General features: G+C 39.8%; 1 protein-coding gene across 1 annotated transcript in view; it reads right to left on the bottom strand.

Moving 5' to 3' along the window:
* The window catches only part of mppe1 (metallophosphoesterase 1), a gene marked incomplete at its 5' end in the record, with an annotated part of 78,305 nt that overhangs the window by 36,358 nt on the left and 16,286 nt on the right, over positions 1–25,661 (bottom strand). The window contains one exon of the mRNA XM_051098898.1: positions 19,709–19,817. Coding sequence (XP_050954855.1) covers positions 19,709–19,817 — 109 coding nt within the window. The remainder of the gene's footprint in view (positions 1–19,708; positions 19,818–25,661) is intronic.

The following is a 25,661-nucleotide window of genomic DNA, read 5'->3' as shown; positions in this document are numbered from 1 at the left end:
AGCTTGCCATTCACTTTTACTTTTTCTCTACGCCTTTTTCTACACAAGTTCATCAGACAACAGTGGTGAGTTGAAATCGTTCTACAACTACGGTGAGTAATGGTTTCTTCTCCTTTCCTGGTAACCTGCATCACCTGTCATATGTATAGTTTATCAATCTCTGTCGGCAGCGAGGGATTCACATGTGATAAATGCAGGGAAATAGTTAGGCTGACAGAGAAGGTTTCAGAACTAGAGACACGCATCCAAACTTTAATCGAGGATAGTAAGAATGTGAGGGCATTAGATATGGCTTTGGATGCGACTAGCTTAGGAAGTCCCGTACATTGTTCGGTTCCGGTAACTTCGCCTTTGCAGCAGGGCAACTGGGTGACTATGAGACGGCATAGTCGCGGGTCAAAACACCGCTCTTCCGTTCCGATCAGAACATCAAACAGGCTCTCCCCACTCAGTGACGCACCCACTGAGAAACCTGATCAAAGTGCTCTAGTTATTGGCGATTCTATTGTACGGAACGTGAAAATAGAGACACCAGCCACCATAGTCCAATGTTTACCGGGAGCCAGAGCGCCTGACATCTTGGCAAATTTAAAAGTGCTGGCTAATGCTAAACGTAAATTCAGTAAGATCGTTATTCACGTCGGCACAAATGATGTTCGACTTCGCCAGTCGGAGATCACTAAAAATAATGTTAAAGAGGTGTGTGAACTTGCAAGTACGATGTCAGACACTGTAATTTGCTCTGGCCCCCTCCCTGCGTATCGTGGTGACGAGATACATAGCAGACTGTCGTCACTAAATGGCTGGATGTCTAAGTGGTGCCCGCAGAATAACATAGGTTTCATAGACAATTGGACAAGCTTTGGGGCAGACCTGACCTGTTGAAAAGAGATGGTCTTCATCCCTCCAGGGGTGGTGCTGCTCTTCTCTCTAGTAATGTGGCATATAGTCTTAGAGTTTGCACTTGACTAACTGGGGCCCAGGTCAGGAAGCAGACAGACTGGCTAATCCGACCGTCTGCTAGCCGCCTCACGTCACCAAAATCAGTTAATTCTCAGCACATAGAGACCCTTACACCTAGATATCATGCTATAGAGACTGTGTCTGTTCCCCGAGCTAGACAATACAAAAGACGTCCAAACCAATTTAAGAGTAACAATCTAATCAACGTTCAACAAATTAAAAATTTACATAATACAGAGAAACAAATGATAAAACTTGGCCTTTTGAATATCAGGTCCCTCTCTACAAAAGCGCTTTTTGTAAATGATATGATCATTGATCATAACCTAGATGTGCTATGTTTGACAGAAACCTGGCTAAAATCAGATGATTACATTATCTTAAATGAGTCTACCCCTCATGATTACTGTTATAAACATGAGCCACGTCTAAAAGGTAAAGGGGGAGGTGTTTCTACAATTTATAGCAATATTTTTAGTGTTTCACAGAGAACGGATTTCAAGTATAACTCGTTTGAAGTAATGGTGCTTCATATAACATTATCCAGAGAAACAAGTGTTAATGATAAATCCCCTATGACGTTTGTACTTGCTACTGTATACAGGCCACCAGGGCACCATACAGATTTTCTTAAAGAATTCGCTGATTTTATATCTGAGCTGGTGTTGGCTACAGATAAGGTCTTAATAGTAGGTGACTTTAACATCCATGTTGATATTGAAAATGATGCACTGGCAGCTGCATTTACAGACATTCTAAATTCTATTGGAGTTAGACAACACGTGTCAGGTCCCACTCATTGTCAAAATCATACTCTAGACTTAATACTGTCACATGGAATTGATGTCAATGCCGTTGAGATTCTGCAGCAAAGTGATGATATCTCTGATCATTATCTAGTCTCGTGTATTCTCCAGATGACTAAAACTGTAAATTCAACTCCTTATTACAAGTATGGTAGAACCATCACTTCTACTACAAAAGATTGCTTTCTAAGTAATCTTCCTGACTTATCTGAATTCCTCAGCATGTCCAATAGCTCAGAAAAACTTGATGATGTAACAGAAACTATTGACTCTCTCTTTTCCAGGACTCTAGATACGGTCGCTCCTCTGCGCCTAAGGAAGATTAAGGAAAATAGTCCGACCCCGTGGTATAACGAGCACACTCGCGCCCTAAAGAGAGCAGCCCGGAAAATGGAGCGCAGCTGGAGGAAAACAAAATTAGAGGTTTTTCGTACTGCTTGGCGGGAATGTACCCTATCGTACAGAAAAGCGTTAAAATCGGCCAGATCTGATTACTTTTCGACTCTTTTAGAAGAAAACAAACATAACCCTAGGTATTTATTCAATACAGTGGCTAAGTTAACAAAAAATAAAGAACCAACAGGCACTGACTATGCCCATCAGCATAGCAGTAATGACTTCATGAACTACTTTACTTCTAAGATCGATACAATTAGAGACAAAATTGTCACTATGCAGCCGTCAATTACAGTGTCGCATCAGATAGTGCGCTATAGATCTCCTGGGGAACAATTCAACTCATTCTCTACTATAGGTCAGGAAGAATTGTATAAACTTGTTAAATCATCTAAACCAACAACTTGTATGCTAGACCCTATTCCATCTAGGCTACTAAAAGACTTGCTTCCAGATCTCATAGATCCTCTGCTAAATATTATTAATTCATCACTGTCATTAGGATATGTCCCCAAAACCTTCAAACTGGCTGCTATTAAGCCTCTAATTAAAAAACCACAACTTGACCCCAACGAATTAACTAATTACAGACCTATCTCGAATCTCCCATTTCTGTCGAAGATATTAGAAAAGGTTGTATCCTCACAGTTATCTTCCTTCCTACAGAAATATGATATCTGTGAGGATTTTCAGTCAGGTTTTAGACCGTACCATAGTACTGAGACTGCTCTTATTAGAGTTACAAATGATCTACTCTTGTCATCCGATCGTGGTTGTATCTCTCTGTTAGTGCTACTGGATCTTAGTGCTGCGTTTGATACTGTTGACCACAACATTCTCTTGAATAGACTTGAGAATTATGTTGGCATTAGTGGTAGTGCATTGGCATGGTTCAAATCGTATCTATCTGACCGCCATCAATTCGTGGCAGTAAATGAAGAGGTATCATATCGATCACAAGTGCAGTATGGAGTACCGCAAGGCTCAGTACTAGGGCCATTACTCTTTACGCTTTACATGTTACCCTTGGGTGATATCATCAGGAAATATGGTGTTAGCTTTCACTGCTATGCTGATGATACCCAGCTCTATATTTCTTCGCGGCCCGGCGAACCGTACCAATTTGAAAAACTAATGGATTGTGTAGTTGAGTTAAAAAATTGGATGACAAGTAATTTCTTACTGCTAAATTCTGAAAAAACAGAGGTGTTAATTATTGGGCCTAAAACCTCAGCGTGTAATAACCTACAACACTGTCTAATACTTGATGGCTGCAATTCTTCGTCATCAGTTAGGAACCTAGGTGTGCTATTTGATGGAAATCTTTCCTTTGAAAACCACATCTCTAGTATTTGCAAAACTGCATTTTTCCATCTCAAAAATATATCTAAACTACGACCTATGCTATCAATGTCAAATGCTGAAACATTAATTCATGCATTTATGACCTCACGGTTAGATTATTGTAATGCTTTATTGGGTGGTTGTTCTGCTCGCTTAATAAACAAACTCCAGCTGGTCCAAAATGCAGCAGCTAGAGTTCTTACTAGAACCAAAAGGTATGATCATATTAGCCCGGTTCTGTCTACACTGCACTGGCTCCCTATTAAACATCGTATAGATTTTAAAATCTTGCTAATTACTTACAAAGCCCTGAATGGTTTAGCTCCTCAGTACCTGAGCGAGCTCCTATCACATTATAGTCCCTCACGTCCGCTGGGTTCTCAAAACTCTGGCAATTTGATAATACCGAGAATATCAAAATCAACCGCGGGCGGGAGATCATTTTCTTATCTAGCGCCCAAACTCTGGAACAATCTACCCTACAATGTTCGGGACGCAGACACACTCTGTCAGTTTAAATCTAGATTAAAGACCCATCTCTTTAACCTTGCTTACACATAACAAATCAACATATTCTTATAATTCAAATCCGTTAAAGGATTGTTAGGCTGCACTAATTAGGTCAACCGGAACCCGGGAACACTTCCCATAACACCCGATGTACTCAGTGCATCGTCAGAAGAATGGCATCTACGCTAATATTAGTCTGTTTTTCTCTTATTCCGAGGTCACATTAACCACCAGATCCAGTCCGTATCCAGATCAGATGGTCACTGCAGTCCCCCGGATCCAGTCCGAACCCAGCCCAGATGGTGGATCAGCACCTAGAGACGACCTCCACAGCCCTGAATGTCAGCGGAGTCCACATCAACTAGATGAGCCCCAGAGACGGATCCACAGTGAAGACCACATCACCTAGACGGCTGTCGGCACAAGACCACGGGAACTTTGGCCAGAGAACTGGCCCCCCAACTGAGCCTGGTTTCTCCCAAGGTTTTTTTCTCCATTTGTCACCGATGGAGTTTTGGTTCCTTGCCGCTGTCGCCTCTGGCTTGCTTAGTTGGGGACACTTTCTCTTAACACAATATTGCATTTTATTTCATTGTTTTTGATTAACTACCTTTACCTAAAAAGTGAGTGTTTACTGTGGCCTTTGGCATTGTTGATGTACTGTTTCCTATTTAATACTGTACAGCCGCCTTGTCACAATTCTGTATTGTTAAAGGCGGTATATAAATAAAGGTGACTTGACTTGACTTGACTGTTATTGTTTTAGTGATTATGCAAACAAAAAGTCATTTCATCTGTTGATTTTAAATATAAATCTTGGTGAAGTGATTTATGTGTCCGTACTTTTTTGAACATTTCCAGCACATTTTAACAATACCGTTATAATACTCATAACCCTTGATAATTTTGGTCACTATAATCGTGATACAAAAAATTTCATACCATTTAGGGGTGGGAGAAAAAAAATCGATTCTCCGATGCATCGCAATTCTCTCTTCAACGATTCTGAATCGATTCAGAACATTTCAGAATGATTCTGAGCTTGTTTTTTTCCCCGTATATGGCACGTGTACGCGCTAGAGACCTGACAGGTTTCATTGCACAGAATTTGCGCTGTGAGACAGGTGCGCATTGCTTGGCAGTGTGTGCTTCGAATCGCTGTGTTTTACTTTAGACATGCTTTCATAAATGCCGTTTGGAATGCAGTACTATTAGATGCACGAAACTCGCGCACTGACAGACACGTGCGCTTTGTGTTTGTTGTCCTGAAGCTCGATTGCAGCTGCGGTAAAATGCACTTGCGTTTTCGAATACTTTTATACGAAACTGATGTTCACACAGTCAGTTATGTTTTCAGAGCAGGACAAAACATCTGATATATCGAAATAGATCTGTGCTTTAAGTCAAAAGTATACTTCATTTTTTACGTGTACGCGAGGGACAGCGTACAGTGCCCGTGAAGCGAATTTCGTCATCAGAACAGTAAGCTCGTCCTTTGTACACGCAGGTCGCAAGTGCGCATTTAAATTAGTCGTTCCACCAGGAGGCAACACTGTCTGGGCCAATTGTTTCACAATAGAAAACGAAAGTAAAAAGACAGAACAACAACAACAAAAGAGCGAAGGCTGCAAGAACAACAGCTGCTCACACTGACAAGCGCTTGTGAGCGAGAAGATATGAGACAGCCCAGCTTTGGTTTAAAAGAGTTTAAAAATATCAGATATCAGTCAAAAGTTAATGTGGAAAAAATAAAGCAGACACTGGACATGGATGAAGCTTTCTATAGCGCATGTGTCGACCGTCCACGTTCGCGCACAACGTCATGGAGTATACTTAGAAAGGCTACGCGTTCAACTGTACGCATAAGCTAGCGTACGCGTACAAAATGGGTAATAGTGGAGGTAGATGTTAACATTTATATTGTACATTTAAAAACACATTAGAATGGAGAACGCTTGCTGTGACATGAACTGCCATATCTGCTACCATGACCGGAGTGGAGAACCGATCTAAAATGAAGCGCAATTTCATGCTTTTCAGCTTGAAACAACACAATGATGAAAGCAGCTCAATGAAAATAAACAACTGCAAAATTTGGCTTTGTCATTTGTATTCATTATTTATTACATATTCATAATTTCCGATCCACTTAAATTTGTAAGTGCTCACGCTATGAAAAACATGTTTGAAAATGTAATTTAATTTGTGATATGGCTCGTTGCGATCACTGTCCTTGTTCATAAAGCAACTCATCTGATTTACTGTTCAGCAGCTCTTTGTAAGAAATCGTGTATTTGTTCAATTTCAGTCCGGTGAATCTTACTGCATTGTATCCCTTAATGAAATTAGGGCGATATGATATATGATTAAATACATCAGTGTTTCTCAATTCCAGTCCTCACGTACAGTCGCTCTGCATTTATTTCATGCCTCTCTTATTTAACCTGATTCAGATAACCAGCTAGCTCAAAGAGAGCTCCATGACTGAACTGTGTTCCGATTAACATATGGAAATCAGTTTAAGTTTACTTCACTTTGGAATATTCATTCATGGATTTGCGCTACGCCACCGCCTGCATCATCTTCACACACAGACGAAACTTACTAGAGAAGTGTGACATAATATACCTCTGTAAATAAATGCAATTTAAATTCATGTCTTGCACACTTTAATGCTCGCTGAATGGAATATATATGCTGTCTTCGAACTGTAATCAGGGCGGAATATTTCAAGTTCACAGGGCACTTACTTTTGAATAGAACAGACATCTGAGATACACACAAAATGTGCAGAGCGGTGGTTCACTTACAAGATCAACTGGCTGAGATCAAGCTATAGTGTGTTTATTTTATCTGGCAGATATATCAGTGCCACCTAATTATTAAAAACCGCAAAAAGAGATATTAATTCGGTCCTGTGTGTGGTACAATAGAAGGCGGCTGTATGATTTCTGTGAGTGTGTATGTGTCGTGTTCGGGACACACGACTGAGTGCTCGAATGAACTCAATGGATTCAAATATTAGCACATTTATACTAATTAAGAGCAAGCAGCTCTTAAAAATATTAACTCAAATACAGTCCTTTTTTCCTCTAGTGATTTGTATTTATTGTCATTGTACCGTACGCTATTTAACGTGTCCTAAAACATGGCGGCGACTACCCAGAATGCAATGCGCAGTGACGTGGATTCCCATGCTCTGTACTTTGGGCTTTAGTGTGAATGCAGTCTGTTAAAGCTGCCACTGTCTATGATCACATCAGAAATAATCAAACGGATATAATGCTGAGGGGAAAAATAGAAAAACCCATAACTATTGTCTGTAAACTTTCGGATACTTAAAGGGGTCATCGGATGCTAAGTTCACTTTTTCATGTTGTTTGAACATTAATGTGTGCTGGCAGAGTATGTACAAATCTGCCCTATAATGATAAAAATCCATGCAGTGGTTTTTAATTAATCTGTAAAAATAATATCCCCTTTTTCAAATCAAGCCATTCTCAGATACCTGTCAGTGTGGCGTCACACAGACAGAGGCCGCTCCCACGATAGTTGATTGACATGAGCTCTTACCTCAGACCAGCTGTCACAGTCCAGTAACTTTCCTTGTTTCGATGCCGAAGCAGGGATGTAAGTTTGACAAGAATATCTCTGACTGAGCGATTGAGGTGTTGTGTTGCTGAATGTAATAATGAACATAGTGGTCGTCATTTACTCCCGACATCTGAGCCGCTGAAGATGCAGCAGATTACATTTGTTTGTAAATGGAACGCTCCTCCCGATCTACATATATCTGTCTATATTAGCGCAAATCATTCATGATCCAGCTTCACTTACTGCAGAAGTGCGTATAAGCGTTTTTTTAATGAATCTTTGCGATCGCCTTTCCTTATAACGTGGTAGTTAGGAAGTTTAGCGGTTAAACTCAGCTAATTGCGGCTAAAGTAAACAAGATCGTCATTCCACAGAGAGAAGAGAGAGGCGGGGTGAGCAGAGCTTATTTGCATTTAAAGGAACAACCCCTTAGAATGAGATGATTTTTACAGAGCTAATTTTGACAAGGTAAAAATGGTGTTGTTTTACAAAACCATTGAGAATTTTGAATCAAAGTATATTAGAGACTTTTCATTAAGACCCTAAAGAATCATATCAGCTTGTGGAAAATGGGCATCCGATGACCCCTTTAAAGACTTTAACTTATTTTAAATAAGTAATTGTTTTAAAAAGTAGCCTGTTTATATAATAAAAAATAAAGTACATTTTGCACAAAATAAATTTGATATAAAATTTATATGAAAATGTAGCCATGTGCAGTAATATTAAAAACCGAGAATGTGACGTATTGTGATACTGAGTTGACAATGAAAATCGTAATTGAATTGAATCATGAAACCATTGAAGATTCGCACTCCTACTTTTAAGATGGCAGTGCTAATTTTTATAAAAATTTTATAAAGTAGTGTGTTTTTTTTGTTTGTTTTTGTTTTTAACCATGCAGCAAATAAAAATGTTTAATAAATTTGACCAAAGTTTGCGCAAAGTTTTCACGTTTCTTGTGTGATATCCATTGACTCGCCTTCCTGATATAAAACAGAAATATTTCCAATATTGTGATGTAACCGCAAACCCCCATGCGTATGTATCTTAAATGCGGGGAGACACGAAAGAGGAATCAACTCCATATGCCGCGCTGTCTGAAACACGTCTCTATGCTTGTGCGCGCTTTAGGTGTGTGCAAGAACAGAGTGTAAGTAATGAATTGAGCTCTGTTTCGTTTCTTCTTCTTGTGGTTTTAAATAGCTTGAACGTGTAAATAGGCAAATTAACGGGCAAATTAATCTGCAAATCACATGCCGAACGGTGTGGTCTGGACCTGGTTCACGGATCAGCTGCGATCCGTTTAAGCCCTAAAGATTGTATGACAGATCAGAGCAATCTTTTATTTACTTTTTATTTACTAATTTAACATGAAATCAACAAATAACAGAGCATCATACAAATTTTCCCCAGAAAGTTCTCGCGACCCCGTAGAAATTCATCCACGGCCATGACCCGGTGGTTGGGGACCGCAGCTTTAACTGAACTAAATAATTTTTTTTTTACTATACAAAGGTGTAGCAGCACATACCGCTGTTACTTTCTCCGCTTCAGTGATTCCTGGCGGCAACGTAACAGCTCGTCAATTCATGCAAAAGATGAGACGGACAAAGTTACAGACGCATGCCGTTTTTACTCTTTCTCGTGTTGCCAGGTTTACAGTGCAAAACAGCTCCCGGGTGGACTGACTGGACTGAACATAAAGCAAAGCAGAATACGAACTTTTTACGAGCAGTCTGGGCAACCGCTAAATCATCCAGGTAAATCACCCAGAATAAAGTAAGGACCATCGTAGTTGGGGAGAAACTTACTGAATTTGTTTTTCACTCGCTTCGTTCCCTTGACAAGGTACCACACCGCTTGACTGACCTTGTAGCGTGTCCTGGCTGCTCTCTTGTTGTACTGCATTTTAGCACACTCCACTGATTGGCCTAGTATGTCCCTTGCAACCTGATGTGCCAACTCCAGCCTTTCTCTCATCTGAACCACATATTGCGGGATTGATTGAGTCAGTGTGTCGTTAGGGGGCTTTTCTGTGACAAGGTCAATAGGCTCTGTTATCTACCATCACAGCGTAGGGAACCATAAGGTCCCATTACTAATGACATCGCTCAGAGGTCATGGCTAGGATTTTCTGTAGAGTGGCGTTGAATCTCTTGACCTGTCCATCTGACTGAGGCTGGAAAGGTGTTGTACGGGTCTCATCAATGTCGAGCAGCTCACACATTGTTTGGAAGACCTTCAGATTCGAAATTGGTTCCCTGATCACTATGGAGAGTAAGTGGTGCCCCATAATGGCAGACCCATTCAGCGACTATAATCTCTGCCACAGTAACATCCTGGTCGTTGGGCAGCGGGTACGCTTCTACCCATTTGGTGAAATAATCATGCACTATGAGAATGTAATGATTGAAGCGTTCTGTTTCATTCATGGGGCCCATCAGATCAACAGCAATCCTTTCCACTCACACGGTACCCATGGGTGCTTGAGCCCTTTTTAATGGTCAAGCCTTTGCAGCACAGCTGGTGCATGTGCGACACCAAAGTGAAACATCTTATCGCATTTTGTACCAATAATACCTGGTTTGCACCTGGGACAGCGTTTACTCCACCCCGAAATGTCCACCCACTGGTCCCTCGTGCATCTGGAGCATGAAATCTTTCCGGAAAACTTGCGGCAGTATAATCTGGGGGTAAAACTCAGGGCCCTCATTCAGGTAGTAATGTCGTACTAGAATGTCATCCTTTAGGTATAGTCTTTACCACTGACTCCAGTAAGCTTTCGTTGCCGGGCCGTAGGGTGATCTTCCCAGGAGAGTTCTTCCTCGCTTTCCTTCATCCACCTCTTGATGGGAGCAATATCAGGATCAGCTGCTTGGGCAAAATGCAGTTTTTCAGAAGTCCACCCAGAGAATGAAGAAGTACTGGTGGTGATGGCAGTTTGTACTACCTCCCACTTGACAAGACTCCGGGGAAATGGCTGCAACTACATAATTTAAAAGGCGCACTGGACTGCCTGGTGACAGAGCTGAAGACTACTCAAGATGGGATTCTTAAGGTTGCAGGGGCAAGTTGAACGACATGGCCTCCAGGAAAGCACATCAGCATTTTCATGACAGCTCCCAGGGCAATGAACAACTTTGAAGTCATACTCCCCAAGCTTCTCGAGCCACCTGGCCAACTGTCCCTCCGGTTCTCTCATCCTTATTAGCCACTGTAGGATACTATGGTCTGTGCGTACGGTAAAGGATCTGCCCAGCAGGTACTGACGGAAATGTGCTGTGAACTTCACTACCTCTAAAAGTTCTCTCCATGTGATGCAGTAATTCTGTTCAGTCTCTCTAATATACTTTTTTTCTAGTAAAAGGTTTATAAAAAAATTATTATACACAGTTCTGCTGTAAGTGAAGCTGGATCATGAATGATTAGGGCAAACATAGACGGATATATGTAGATCGGGAGGTGCATTCCATTCACAAACAAATGTAATCCACGGCATCTTCAGCGGCTCAGATGTCGGGAGTAAATGACGACCACTATGTTCATTATTACATCCAGCAACAACACCTCAATCGCTCAGTCGGAGATATTCTCGTCTAACTTACATCCCTGCTTCAGCATCGAAACAAGGAAAGTTACTGGACTGTGACAGCTGGTCTGAGGTAAGAGCTCATGTCAATCAACTATCGTGGGAGCGGCCTCTGTTGGTGTGACGCCACACCGACAGGCATCTGAGAATGGCTTGATTTGAAAAAGGGGATATTATTTTTACAGATTAATTAAAAACCACTGGATGGATTTTTATCATTATAGGGCAGATTTGTACATACACTGCCAACACACATTAATGTTCAAACAACATGAAAAAGTGAAGTTTGCATCCGATGACCCCTTTAATAGGTTGTGGAGGAGCTTTGAAACTGTGGCAAAGTCTTTGACAAATCATCTGTAGTAGGATGCGAGACCCACAAAATGCCACTCTCAAATTTTCTGCACTTTCTCGGGGTCAGTAGCTATACCATGCGCTGAGACGATGTGGCAGAAAAGACAACACTTGGCGGGTTTCACCTTCAGGTTGGCCTGGCGCAGCTTTTCAAACACCTGTGCCAGGCGCTGGAGCATTTCCTTTACATCCTTGCCCAGCACAATTATGTCGTCTAGATATACTAGGCAGATCTCCCACTGCATTCCAGCCAAGACACGATCCATTAAGCGTTGGAACCTCACCGGGGCGTTGCAAAGGCCAAACGGCATGACATTCCACGCAAAGAACCCCTTCCTGCTACAGAACGCAGCTGCCTGTCTTGCTTGTGGGGTCAATTCCACTTGCCAATAGCCAGAGGCAAGGTCCAGTGTGCTAAACCACTATGCTGTAGACAGAGTGTCTAGTGTGTCTTGTACTCTTAGGAGTGGGTAGGTGTCTTTTATGGTGCGCTCGTTTAGTGGCCAGTAGAGGTCTGTCGGTCCAGTGGAGAAAACATCACCATAAGCACAAAGCAGCTCCACAAGCTCACATTGTTCTGCCTCCCTCGGATCTTTTTACTCTCTGCATACAGCAGCTGTAAGTGACTTGAGACAACTGTGGGACATGAATCCACCAGGGGCAGCTCTGCAGTGGAGGCCTGAACCACATCAGCAGGCTGAAGGATTCCGGCAATTACTGCCTTCCTCACCTTCACCGCAACAGTACCCAGGTTATACAGTCTAACGGGAACTCGATGACTTGGCCGGGCACCAATTTAAAGGGGTCATGGGATGCTAAGTTCACTTTAACATGTTGTTTGAACATTAACCCTCTGGGGTCTGAGGGTGTTTTGGCACCCTGGAGAAGTTTTGACAATCTAATTTATTATTGTTAAGCACGTCATAAACATCTATTTGTGAACACAGTATATGACAGTAGTTTTGTCTAAACAATCGTAGACTCTTATCATTCAGTGTTACAGTGTAAACACTATTACTTCTATATCACGTCATTTTTATTTTATAGAACATTAAAAACATCCTGGCGTCATGAAACATTTCGATGCAATGAAATAAAACATATTTCATAATGTTTCACTTGACTGCACATGTAGTCAGGAATTATAGTACTATAATGTGTACAAGTTATGTCACAGTAACACAACAACTAATGTAAGTAGGCTAATAAAAGAAAGACTTACTCCTTCGGTGGATCTTACTGTGCGTGGCATCGAGTTCTTCCACTTAGGGAAATATAAATCTTACTCCTCACAGCACGTTCTTCCAGTAACAAGATGCAAGTAGCAGAGATAAACAATAGTCAAGTCTCGCTGCTTTATTTACATTGATTTGGGCAGTACGCCGCTTGCGCCTCCACGTGGCTGATTATAATATCAAAAGTATTAGTAGTTCGTCTCGTCTGACGAGAAAGACTGGACATGGGGTTGGTTTCATACAGATTACTTTAACACGATATTTGTTTGATAAGACTTACTTCATTTAAAAGTAGACATGTCAGGCTTTCTATAGATGTATCTCTCATATCTCTGTGTTGAGTATTCGCTGAGTTTTAGTTCATTTTAGTGACGCATTTCTTAATGACAATCACAGAGAACAACGCAGCAGACTACATACCCTATTTGTTTTCTATATTTCACAAAACCACAGAGTGTTGTTGTTATTATGAGTGTACACAAATAAAAGTAGATTCCTTACAGATTCGATTGATGTATTACTCTTAACGGTATGATAAAAAATGACGGAGTAACTGAAGTTCATTTTGGCGTTATCAGAAAAACTGCCACAAACCGCGACGGTGCGTTTTTCGACCCCAGAGGGTTAATGTGTGTTGGCAGTGTATGTACAAATCTACCCTATAATGATAAAAATCCATGCAGTGGTTTTTAATTAATCTGTAAAAACAATATTCCCTTTTTCAAATCGAGCCATTCTCAGATGCCTGTCGTTGTGGCGTCACACCGACAGAGGCCGCTCCCACGATAGTTGATTGACATGAGCGTTTTACCTCAGATCAGCTGTAACAGTCCATCCTCTTTGTTTCGATGCCAGAGCAGGGATGTAAGTTAGACAAGAATATCTCCGACTGAGCAATTGAGGTGTTGTGTTGCTGGATGTAATAATGAAGTAGTCGTCGTCATTTACTCCCGACATCTGAGCTGCTGAAGATGCAGTAGATTATGTTTGTTTGTGAAGGAAATGCGCCTCCCGATCTACATATATCCGTCTATGTTTGCACGAATCATTCGTGATCCAGCTTCACTTACAGCAGTAGTGAATATAAGGGTTTTTTTTTATTAATCTTTGCGATCGCCTTTCCTAATAATGTGCTAGTTTAGCAGCTAAACGCAGCTAAAGTAAACAGGCTCGTCTCTCCACAGAAAGAAGAGAGGGGCGGGGCGAGCAGAGCTCATTTGCATTTAAAGCAGCCATAACCAGAATGAGATGATTTTTGCAGAGCTTATTTTGGCAAGGTAAAAAGGGTGCTGTTTTACACAACCATTGAGAATGTATATTATAGAACCAAAGTATATTATAGACTTTTCATTAGGACCTTAAAGAATCATATCAACTTGTGGAAAATGGGCATCCAATGACCCCTTTAAAATCTGTGCCACCATCACCTGATGTTTCTCCATGAAGCCTTTAGTTGGACTTTAGAATGTTGCCCTGTACTTCTTCCCGAAAATGTGCACTGCCTGGAACAATGTATTCACGTCCCGCCTCAAGGACAGCTGTGCGTGCTATGCGGACCACCTGCACCTGGGGTTTGTTCTTTGGGTTAAAGTATGGAATCTGTTCGCCAAACAATACAATCTTCTGACTGCCAAAGTCAAGGTGTGCCCGTGCCTGCTCCAAGAATGGATGCCCCAGAATGGGGCATCCATTCTGGGGCTACATCTACATCTCGGCTACATCTGTCTACATCTACATCTGTCACAATGAAATTAACACTGTTTGGATTCCAACTTGCACTGGAACATCAACTTCCCCGAGGACATCAACATTTAAAGGGTTTATTTCCTGCAGGGCCTGTACAGTGGAAAGCTTGAGTGGGGGCCTTACATCAGCCTTGATGGTCTCATAACAGAGCCGAGGTAACACGCTCCTCCTGGCACCACTGTCCAACAGGGCACAGACTTCCATGTCATACAACAGCAGATGAATGCACATTTCTGGGCCACTCCTCTTGACTCTGAGAACTGTGGAGGCAGGCTGGATCTCTGATGGCTGAGGAAGTGCTGGAGTCACACGTTCTAGGCTGAGCCAGGGCGAAGGACAGTTCCTCCTCATGTGACCGATGCGTTGGCAGTTGTGACAGACAATCTCTTCCCAATTGACTTTATTCCTCTTGTTAAATTTTTGCAGGCGATTTTTGAATTTTGAGTTTTTCTGTCTCCACTCATGGTTTGACGGCACTGAACTTTCCTCATCACTCCCACTCTGGACATTCCCTGCTGCTGCTCTAGTCTTTCATTCCATTGGTCTTACGGCAGATTTCATAAGTTGTGTTATACTAGTGGCTGTTCGAAGTATGGTTTCATACCTGTGTGCAATCTCATAGGCGCGGGCCAGGGTACGTGGTTGCTCTTACAGCAGTCTCTGCACAATGTCCGCATCTCCCGTGGCATTAGTGAACACCTCGACACTAACAGAGTCTTGTTCCTTCTCAGAGAGATCCGCATAAGCAATGAAGACTTTTTTGTAAATGTTGTCCCTTAGCACATGGAGTGGCTCACCTACCCTGCGGACCCTCTGTCTCAACTCTATTCCAATGGCAGCAGCGTGTTCGGATGAAGGACCGTATGCAGTCTCCACTTCCTCTACTATGCGGGCATAATCCCAACGGCTGGACCTGGGGTTCTTGTGGATCACTGCACCTGCTGTGCCTACTAGACAAAACCTCATCTGCACAGTCATTGTCCTTTCAGACCAGTAGTTAGCTCTGGCACAATCCTCAAAGTGGTTTAGGAACTCTCTCCATGAAGTAGAGCCATCATGTTTACAGGGCTGGCGATTTAATGTGGGTGTGTCTTTGAAGCATCTGGTTGGCTGTTAAATTTGTGCACACAGAGTGTGTGAAGTTTAAATTTGCTGGAGTACTTTGTGTGTAGCACTGAGTATCGATTTTACTGTCATGTACATGCTCATTTTCCACCCCACTAATAAATGGATTGGTGGCTCATGACAACATGTGGGCCTGCTCACTGAAATGGATTGTGGACACTAGGGATGTCCGGGTCTAGTCAACTAGTCGACTAAACGGTACAGCTCCTACTAGTTGACACTGAAAACAATAGTCGACTACATGACAGAATATTCTCTGTCCTTTCCGATATTGCAGGATTCCACAGGCTGCTCGTATTTAAATGAGAATGCTTTCTCACCACTCGCATTCTCTCCCAAATATCCGCCATTTCCACTTTCTCTCTGACAATGTCTGGTTCGGTTTAAACTGTTTAAAATGTCTGTATAACTCACCACCTGTGACGAAGGAATCCCGGACGCGAGCCCCCAGTGTTACTTTCTCCACTTCAGCGATTCCGGGCGGCAGCGTAACAGCTTGTCAATTCATGCTCGTGCAAAAGATGAGAGAGACAGATTCTCGTGTTGTCAGATTTACAGTGCAAAACAGCTCCCGGGTGGACTGACTTGACTGAACATCAAGCAAAGCAGAATACGAACGTTTTCACCTGCACAGCACACAGTGAGATTGCTCGTCGTCCCCGCACGTCACTGGACTACATTACACACAATGCATTTCGCTCTGCACTACAACTCCTGTAAATAGCCGTCTTAAAGAGGCAATTCCTATTTCCTCTCTCCCGCAACACTGCCATCTACCGCGTATTGTTTAATGCAGGGGTCTCCAACATTTTTTTTTTTTCATTCAAGAGCTACTTTTTAAAAATTAAAGTGGCTGAGAGCTACTCATGCTATACAATACTTAAATCTCTTAAATAGGCATAATGTATAAGTGCTGGAAATGTTCAAAAATTACTGATACACACTCTTAAAGAATTTCAAGTTTTTTGTTGAAAACCAGCAAAAGCAATACTTTTGGTTTGCATAAATAGTGAAATAAAACAGAATGAGAATTAATAAAATATTAATTATATGTCAGAATGATACATTATATTTTATCTGCTCCAAACAGTTCTACACGAGCTAACAGGCTTTCTAAAAATCTCAACACTTCGGATAATATATAGCTGTAAATCCTCTGTTTGACAGAAGGTGGTGCATATGGAACAGATACAGAGCAGTTTCTCCGGTAACCACTGTAAACAAAGCAGCACTGAGCACTGCTTTATCGGGCATTACAGGGTGGGAAGATTTTAAAAATCCCAACAACACTTTTCTAAAGACAGCTGGTTCCTCCATATGCATACATACAATTAATTAAATCCTACATTCTTGAATATAATTCCTCTCAGCAGTCTGCCTTCTGTCATATTTTCATACAAAACGAAACCTAATCTTGCCCCTTCATGAGACTCTTACTAAAGGTAAGCAGTACTAGCCTATTTGCCGCAAGTTTTTCACGGGATAATTTAAATGACCTCACGGCTAATTTGTCAAAACAACTAATTTATTTGAATTGGAAGGAAAACCCGTCTAGCCTATATTAGTTCACTCTGACTGGATTGGCGAGCTACCTCAAATCAGGCTACTGGTAGCTCGCGAGCGACGTGTTGGAGACCCCTGGTTTAATGAATATTGAGTGACCTTACCCATGTAGCACAGAATACGCTTCGCTTTGAAATGAAACACACGAGGAAACAATCCCTCGCAAAAATTAATGTTACGATCATATGAATTTAAGACTTGCTGCTCTGATTTGAGACCTTTTCAAGGCCTTAATTCATAGAAAAGCGATTTAAGAATTTTTTTTTTAAAACCTGCGGAAACCCTGTAACGAATTTCAATCATTCGTAAATAGAATGCTCATGCACGCTCATTTACAATTAGCATAATCCCGGTCTATGAATTACAGATATGCAAATGGCGTGTCCAGGACCACAGTGGAATATTCTGGTCTACTTTCTCAGGTTTGGCCCCAGTATATTGCAAAAAAAAAAAATTAATAGGTCATATGCTAAACAATGAATATTCTATAATATTTTTAGCCATTTGAAAAAAATGTAAGGTTCTCTTCTGAAAACGACCAGCTAGTGGCGCTTGAAAACACTTTGGTGGCACAGTGTTTTTCCATCTAAGACGTTTTAGTTGCTATGATTTAGAATAGACTATCCACGGCGGCAACATATTACTAGTATATCATTTTGAAGAATTTTACTTAATATAAAAAAGCAGTAACCAGTAATATTTACTTCATTGTTATAGGCAGTCGTTGTACAAGTAGGATGGTTGGACAATATTTGTCCTGCCTGTCGTCTATCTACGGCTGGGTAAATAGTGACAGTGACGGGTGCTGTGTTTTAAAGTTATCAACACAGCTACAAAATAAAACAAACAAACAAACAAACAAACAAACAAACAATATCCGAAAGAGGGCAAGGGCAAATGAACTTTGAATTTTGATGCACTGCCATAACAATTACGTGTCATCAAAAGAACACAGAGAAACTATTGTCTGCACATTGTTTCTGTTCTTGCATTCTGACGCCGATAAATCGGTGTGGCTGGGTGGCATGAAAACAACTTTTTCCCCTAAGGCTATATTCCACTTAAACAATACATAACATTTTGGGACTGTACATCTGTACATAACTTCTCTTTTCTGTAAAACAGCATGTTTGCACATTCATAATTCTGTCTATTTTCTCTGTATTTTGTACAGCACAGCATGTAAGTAGGTCATTCTTCAAGTGACAAACTGTCACCAACTTGTACACTCAATGCAAAGAAGAATCAGAGCAGTACACTTAAATATATATATAAAGTCCTAGAATATTGCAGGTTTGGTCAATTTAATCAAGGGTGCAATCATTTTTGCAATTATGAAAAAAAAACTGCTAGACACGAAGAACAAAGACACGTTGCATGTTAAATTCACAGTGTTGGTGAGAAGCAGCAATTACTGTAAATCGAGTTGCTCTTTACTCTGCATGGAAATATGCAGCACAACAGACAATATACTTCTTTTCCCACCAAACATGTAATTTTCCCTTATTTATGAGACAAGACTTCCCTGCCACGTGTAATTGTCCGGGCTTCCATGTTTTCACTGTTATACACTCAGGGGCACAATTATGCATCTACTGAATGAGTCCAGAATCTCCTGATCAAAAACACAGGCGAGGAAGATGCAGAAACAAGCAATCTCATATGTAAGCAGATGCATATGAAAAATAATGTGATCATCAACAATAAACAGCATATAAATGAAAACTGCCTAATGTTACTGAGTGAAATGTATAATGTTTCTGAGTGAAAAAGTGGTAAAGGACTGTACAAGCTTTAGGAGTGCTGATGTAGTATTTTATAAAAACGTGATTTTCTTAGCTTTTTTTTTTTTTTTTTTTTTTTTTTTTTACCTGTGTTGATAAAAACAGAATGCTCAACGCTAGAATACAACAGATTTTTATTTTTTGTTTGTTTAAAAGTAGAGGCTCTGTTCTTTATTTTGGTGTATTGCATGTTCAGATATTCATACAACAAAATATTCTGGGGTCCATGAAATTTAGTGAAATTAATCAAAAATGCTGGTGGTGGCTGGCAACTTTTTTCAAACATTCTAATGAAATTAAATTACAGCTTTTTATTTTAGAATATTTTGCTACATCAGGGTGTTTTGTTTTGTTTCTTTGTTTTGTTTTGTTTTTTGATCAATTGTAAGGATGCATTTGTTTATTTTAATTTTACATTCCACACAGATTACACATAATTCATTTATAAAGCCCCTATTTCCCTCACAAGCCTTTAAAGGTTTGCAAACCTCTTTTTGGGAAGCCCTGGTTTAAAATATAAACAGTACTAGTTATGGTATGCGAAAACCCTTGGTAAAGAAATGTAACAAATCACAAAATGACAACAAAACATCTAAAAATCAGTTGGTTATAGTAAGGAAGAAAAATCCAGTAATTACAGTTACTGATAAAACTATTAATGTATATCTATAGATATACAGATAGATAATCTATTACCTGAATGGAGCAGTTAAGAGCATGTGAGAGTTTGTTTAACTCCTCCTCCACACGTTGGCAGATGGGGCAGTGATCACCATGTAATGCAACACTATTCACCAGCAAAAAACTGTGAAAATAAACAAAAAAGGTACAGGGACCCATCTGTTTAACAAGTTTATAAATCTTCACAAAACAATGACAAACAACAGTAGAGGCTTTAAACACAGCATTGAAATGCTTAGTTAACAAGACAGTCATTTTTGATTTAGCCATTTAGCAGACGCTCTTATGCAAAGCGACTTACAAATAATTACAATGAAAGCAATCACAATTAATAAAAGAGAAATAATATGCAAGTGCTAGGACAAGTCTCAATTACCTAAGTACCGCAGGACATGTAACAAGGTTTTTTTTTTTTTTTAATTATACAATAAATAAAAGAACAAATAGATAGAATAGAAAAATAATAGAGAAAGAAGCCTTTTTAAAGAAAATAAACAGAAAACAAATAGAGTGCAAATCTTAAAGTCTTATTTAACAAATAAAAAAAGAAAACAAATAGATAATATAGCTGCAAGCAGCAATTACCAGGGTTTGAGCATATAAGGCCTTTGAGGTGCTATAGCTTTAGGGTGTAGTCCAAACCAAAATATATGACTAACATTTTCTTTTAGTTTTGTTTTCTTTTAGGTTTTATATACTTTTGGCTACAGTAGATCATGATCATCTTATTAGGTGGCCCTATTATCACTGTCCAAATGCAAATGTTCAACATTTTTTTGATAATTGTTTATCTAAAGTGTGCAGAGAATTTTACTGCAGTGGTTTTATTGATTTTGAGTCAAAAATCTAAGACTAGTTCACAAAAGTAGTTTTTATTTTAAATAATATAAAATATTTAAAGAAAAGTTGGATTGACAGCAATGATCCTAGAAGCAAAGTTGTTCAGAATGAGGAGATTTATCATATGATATGAAGATCTAGTGTTTGTGTGAATATATGAGCATGTTTTTTTAGTAATTTGAGGCCCTTTATCATATAAATGTTGTGTTTTTGAAGCCTTTTTACCTGTTATAGCGCCACCTATTGTCCGATCTCCATGAAACTTTGCATACTTGTTAAGAGTCATCTGCCACATGTTTTCACCAATGTTCATAAAGATTTGAGTTCTTGTTTAGGTTTTATAGGCTTTGGGTATATGTGGCCACAACCCTTTTCTAAATGACCCCGTTATAGCTAACCAATGGACAAAATTCACCATTGCTTTGATAATTATTGATCTAGAGATTCTGGAGAACTGCGCTGCAAAAGTAGGTTTTTAACATAATTGTAAATATTTAATGAACGATTTGATTGACAACAATGGGTCAAAGTTGCTTATTAGGAGGAGATCTATCAAATGATATGCATATTGTGTGGATGTGTGAAACACCATGTGATTACAGAGCCATAAAACTCGTTAGCGCCAACTAGTGGCTGATTTATTTCAAAATTCTTACAGACTTTTAGGGCCATGAGTCGAACATGCCCATTGAGTTTCGTTCTGATCGACCTCTGTTAACATTGTCTCATAGGTGCTCAAAATTTATTGGCTGATGGCAGCCATGTTTTTTGACATACATCAATATCCTTATAGACCATTATTGCACATTTGACAAAGACACTGCATACCAATTTTCAAGTTGATTGGACTAACGACCGTGTAGTTACAGCCATTTTTAAGTTTTTTTTTGCTCTTATAGCGCCACCAAGTGTTCAAGCGCCACAATTTTTTTTATTATTTGACCAAAGATTGAGCTAATATACATGTGTTCCGAGTTTCTCATTCCGTTCATGAGTTATAACCATTTTAGTAAAAGTGGCCATGTCTCTTTCGAACGTTCTGGCGTTCCTATACGACCGTGAGTCGAAAGTTCAACTGTTTTTTTTTTTTTTTTTCATATATAATTATTGATATTCACTGTCTAGAGAATATTTCTGCAGTCGTTTGGTTGAGATTGGGCGAAAAACCTAGGACTAGTTTGCAAAAGTAGGTTTTTGACAAAATTCAAAATGGCGGAAAAATTTGCATACCGGAAATGACATCGGCCATTTTGTTTAGATTGAGCCAAGAATTCCAATGATATAAGACACTGGAGTCTACGACAAATGGTCTAGAAGTTATGAGCAGTTTCGCGCTTTTGATCGCTGTAGCGCCACCTACAGGCCGATTGGGCCGGGTCTTTGTGTCTGAGTAGCGAGTCAGACTACTACCACCTGACCAAGTTTCAGCTCTCTAGACCTTACGATTTGGTCTGCCCGATCAGTTTTAGCGCGGAATAATAATAAAAATCTAACAAATAAAGGAAAAGAAAAAGGAAAGCAAAGGACGTGATGTATGGCCAAGTATGGTGCATTTAACCCATCCAAGTGCACACACATATGGGATTATTTTTGTGCCAATAAGAATGAACGTAACTTTATAAAACTGAACGTAACTTTCCAATAAACGATCAAAAATATGCCACTGCAAAAGAAGAAAAACACAATGAAAATGAAAAAATGAACTCAGTCGCACGAATTTAACATGCTCTTCAAATATGCTTCATTCTTTGTTAATGATTTTCAAAGAATCGTTTTCGCGAATCATGGATTCTGAATGCGTTGCCACAACTTTCGCTTACGCTTCGCAAATTTTCGTTTGCTGTTTTGGCACAAACCTCTCGTGGGGGCGGGCTTAACAGCGATCTACTCTGATTGGCTAATGAGCTTTTGATGGACAGTTGCTCTCTGAACTGGAAGCACGGACGGTGACGTCAGTGGCGCAATACGTCGTGCTTTGTTTATAGAAACTATCAGAACTGTTGCACACTGTACATGAATAAAACTTTTATCGATGTTATTGATTAACGTTACTTTAGCAACACGAACCTACTTCAAGCTGCCCTGAGGGACAAGCTGAGGTGGAAGATGATGCTGCTCCGTGTCTTTCCTGGGAGCTCATCTTTAGAAACTAAGAGACGACCATAGGTGAAATACTAATAACATTAATACTTAATATAAACAAAGCACGACGTATTGCACACCGCAACAACTTTCCAATATGTGCGCCACTGACGTCACCGTCCGTGCTTCCAGGTCAGAGAGCAACTGTCCATCAAAAGCTCATTAGCCAATCAGAGTAGATCGCTGTTAAGCCCGCCCCCACGAGAGGTTTGTGCCAAAACAGCAAACGAAAATTTGCGAAGCGTAAGCGAAAGTTGTGGCAACGCATTCAGAATCCATGATTCGCGAAAACGATTCTTTGAAAATCATTAACAAAGAATGAAGCATATTTGAAGAGCATGTTAAATTCGTGCGACTGAGTTCATTTTTTCATTTTCATTGTGTTTTTCTTCTTTTGCAGTGGCATATTTTTGATCGTTTCTTGGAAAGTTACCTTCAGTTTAATAAAGTTACGTTCATTCTTATTGGCACAAAAATTATCCCATACACACACAATAGTGAGTACTGAACAAACACGCACACACACACACACACCGTGAACACACACCCGGAGCAGTAGGCAGCCATATTGCTATTGCCTTTCAGTTATAAGCCCAACCCCCTATCCATTAGGCCATGGCTGCCCCGTACAATACAATAGGGTTTCAGCACTATGTGCTCGAACCCCTAAAAATAGAATTAGAATAGAGAGTGCTACAGTTAGAGTGTCAAATAAAGATGGAAGAGATGTGTTTTTAGCTGATTCTTGAAGATGGCTAAGGACTAAGCTGCTCGGATTGGTGACAGCTAGGGGTGTGCCCAAAAAATAATATCGCAATATTTTCTTTGACTTTATCAATAACGATAATTAGACAATATTTTGCTAAGCATGTTATTGTGCTGATATCTTTTTCTTACTTTTAATCAATCAATAATAACAATGATAATATTAATAATACTAAGAATACATTTAGGCAGTTACCAAACAAATGAAATCAGTATTAACAAAATTGATATTGATTAACTATATGAAATGATATAAACAAACATAAATATATGTTAGTATGGGACTAGTATGGAAGAAAAATAATGCTACATGTCATGAAACAAAAAAAGCATGTTAAATAGCACTAACTTAAAAAATAATGCATTGCATTAAGAGTGCTTGCATTTTAATGCCTTGAATTTCCAGGGCTTGCATTTTTAGGTCCTGAAATTTAACAATGTTGTTTATTTAAGCTGTGAATATTTCAATTCAAAATATTTCACACACATTTTCATAATCAAAAATTCAATAACTCGTATTGACCTTCCAGAATTGACTTCCAAAATATTCAATCTGTTTAAAAATAAGATGTATAATATTCGACAGGCAAATTTCGGTCCATTTTAAATTACTGTCCAAATTTGCTGCCACAAATTCAGTGGTTAAAATTTGGCAGAAAATTCGGCATTTCACATCCAGGAGCTGCAGGAATAGCAGTAGAGCACCGAGGCACGATCTGCTGTCAGTCACTCACCAGCAGGTGGCACAAGTGGCTGTTAATGAGATTCATTCACAAAAATTTTCAGAAGTGGAGCAAGCTAAGTAGAAGTTATGATTATCAGGGCCAGTATAAAAACCCGGAAAAGCTGATTGTGTTTACGTTCAATTCAACCTCTTTGCTGTTTCCCCGTGTAGCCTACATGTAAGCGGCTTTCTCTAAGGCAAAGGAAATTATAATGCTATTTAACCCAATGCTGAAGTACAGAACTAACACTACATCTAGAAGACATATATATATTTTTTTTAAATGTTCCAAAGGTTGCAGTACAATTCTAGTGACTAGACTAACTTACTATAGCTGACATTTGGCTAATACCTTCCTTACTGTACATAACATACATCAATATTGGAACATGAAAGTTTTCACATGAAGTCAGTCAGTCTTGTAACTAGCAACGTACTACAACCTTGGAACATGGGGGGAAACAATTCTGGTGAAATACTGTAGTTTTTAAAAATATGTTTGTTGATCTGTACATACCGTACGCTAAATCTAACCTGTAGTAAGTCAGTGTTGTACCTAGCAATGTACAACTGCTGGAACATGAAAAAAACCTTTCCAGGGATCTTTTATTCGTAAATAATCGTGTACTCTACATTTATGAAGGGAGATATTGGCAAAACCTCACCTGTAGTAAATCACTAGGAGCTATACAAGCTTTACAATTTGACGGTTGTTTTAAATGTTAAAATTAATTTTTATTAAAATACATTGGACAGGTTTTAACCCAGTCAGTGGAACTGTCAGACAGTCCCTTGGGTGTGATAGCATGTCAATGCTAACTCCAATTTAAATTAGCAGCAACAATACACTTAGACCAGGGGTGTCCAAAGTCTGGCCTGTGGACCAAAAACGGCCTGTGGACGAATTTCAAACGGCCTTTGTCTAATAAAATGTATTATATGTGGCCCGCCAAACATAATTTACAAAATATGCAGTTTCACGATATCAACACAAGGTGACAGCACTAGATTTTTGACCAGATGTACGCAGATGTGTGCAAACGTTACGCATATGCGCTGCCATTTCTTTACCGCACAAGAATTCGCACCAAAAGCGGGAGATCACTTGTGAACCGCGCCGGGGCCGCACAGGCCATTATTAGCTCTGCCTAAAGACAGCGCAGCATGAACTCACTTTACTCTTCGACTGATCTCGATCACGCGACCACTAAAGACTAGTTTAAAATAAGATGAAACAGCGACAGCATTGTGCGACAAGAATTATCAACAAGAAGCAGTTAGAATTCTTTTCCACCTACAAATCACCTAAAGTACATTTACAATGGATTTACTGTAGTAACATTAACTGTGGCATTGTGGCAGAAATGTACGATATTTATACCAAATTTTACTGCTTTTGAACAGTTAGATTTTAAATTTTTTCATTTATTTGATAGAAATGTGATGAAAGGCATTTCTAATGTTATAAAAGATTTCTATTTCAGAGAAATGCTGTTC

The sequence above is a fragment of the Labeo rohita genome, chromosome 24 (assembly GCF_022985175.1).
Source record: "Labeo rohita strain BAU-BD-2019 chromosome 24, IGBB_LRoh.1.0, whole genome shotgun sequence".
Taxonomy (NCBI): domain Eukaryota; kingdom Metazoa; phylum Chordata; class Actinopteri; order Cypriniformes; family Cyprinidae; genus Labeo; species Labeo rohita.
This window is presented reverse-complemented; position numbering and strand designations above follow the sequence as displayed.